The 1,643-nt window shown below is 46.6% G+C and overlaps 1 protein-coding gene across 1 annotated transcript in view; it reads right to left on the bottom strand.

The window, feature by feature from the left end:
- Positions 1–1,093, bottom strand: part of LOC102823699 (zinc finger protein 91-like) — a 3,428-nt gene extending 2,335 nt beyond the window's left edge. Inside the window, exon 1 of the mRNA XM_006877450.1 lies at positions 1,036–1,093. Within this exon, the coding sequence (XP_006877512.1) occupies positions 1,036–1,093 (58 nt within the window). The remainder of the gene's footprint in view (positions 1–1,035) is intronic.
- Positions 1,094–1,643: the final 550 nt, after the last annotated feature.

Raw genomic sequence — 1,643 nt, 5'->3', positions numbered from 1 at the left:
CAGGATTTTTTTGTAGTGCAGCAAGGTAAGGAATCCGGCGAGAGGTTTTGCCAAACGTGGTGCTTTCACGTAGGGTCCGTACTGTATGAGTTCTGTAAAACACAGGCAAGGTGTGGGAAATAAATTGGCCGTTTCATCATCAATAGACATAGTGAAAAAGCCTGGTGTTTGTCCTGACTTGTCTGATGTTAAAACACCAATCACGATTACTACCATCACGGCCACCATTTTACTAAAACAGGAGGCTCTCTGATATTTGTCTCAAAGTGAAAAATGCTTCAAACACAATCTGCCTCAAACAGCTATCACAATGTTGTGTTGTGGAAATTCTGTACATACGTAACTTTGCATCAAGCTTTATATGAGGCTGGCATATAAAGCTCACCAGCAGCTCCGTGGAAACCCTAAGAAGGGTTGTGATGAGTCAGATTTGACCTGACAGCATAGGGTATTGTTGAATGCCTGTCAGCTGGCTGACTGATAGCAATCCCAGATAGGATTTCTGTGGAGTGGCTGGTGGGTATGAAATGCCAATCCTACATCAAGTGGTTCAATGCTTATCCTACAGCCCTATGCCACGACCTCTTACACACATGAACACACATACTTATGTAGGTATCTGTCTGGGTCAGGGCTTCTAAACCACTTTGTAGCGGTTAGGTATCTGCTGACCCAGGACCCACAGTGCCCTGCCACATTCGATGGCTGTTGCTGTCCAGAGTCCTGCCAGTGATCCAGTCTCCCAATTGGACCACAAAGTGTCAGGAGCCCGAGGCAGCACTCTGGACAGAGATGCAGTCAGCGAGAAGCAGTGCACCGCTGCACGGAGGCTTCCTACTGAGGTCAGAACCACATGGGGAGGAGATCTGATGGCTGGACCACACCGTGGCCTCACTTCATCAACACAGACAACTGCTGAACCCATAGGAGTGAAACCCTGCTGTCCAGAGGAGCATGCATGAGCGCATGCTAACATCATGGCACCTCAGGACTGCCTTTGGAAACACTGCTTTCACCTGTGTGGACAACACTTACCTAGAATGTCTCCCCTGGTTTTGACGCCGGTTTCCACGGCTGTAGGATATCGCCACATCTTCAAACATGGAGCACCAGATATCCTTCTTCATGTATTCTCTGAATAATTTTTCCTCTTCACTGAGGTTGGAAGAAACTGATGCAGTAATCGAAGCCCGGTTCACAAGTTGAAAGGAAAAGAAAAAGAACTGTTAGGAAACAAAATACTTCACTGAACAGGAAAGACTTTAGTCCACGTTTTGCCGTGAAAGCATTTTGGTCAAGATTAGTAAGCAGATTACGGAAACTGATTCCACGAGGACTGGCAGATTGTGGTTACATAAAACTGTGTTAGGGACACTACGTACGAAGCCATTGCACACCACACAGGTACAACCACAAGGAAAGGGTCTCAGGACGACAGGTGTGAGGACTGAACACAACATAAAGGTACAACCACTAGGAAAGGGGCTCAGCGGACCACAGGAATGAGGACTGAACACAACACACAGACGAAAACACAAGGAAATGGTTTCAGGACCAAAGTAGAGAGAACTGAACAAAATACACAGCTAAAACCACAAGAAATGGGTCAGGACCAAAGTATAAGGACTGAACACAACACACAG

This window comes from Chrysochloris asiatica, unplaced genomic scaffold, assembly GCF_000296735.1.
Source record: "Chrysochloris asiatica unplaced genomic scaffold, ChrAsi1.0 scaffold00500, whole genome shotgun sequence".
Classification (NCBI taxonomy): Eukaryota; Metazoa; Chordata; class Mammalia; order Afrosoricida; family Chrysochloridae; genus Chrysochloris; species Chrysochloris asiatica.
Note: the sequence above shows the minus strand (reverse complement) of the source record. Positions and strands in the feature narration are given on the sequence as shown.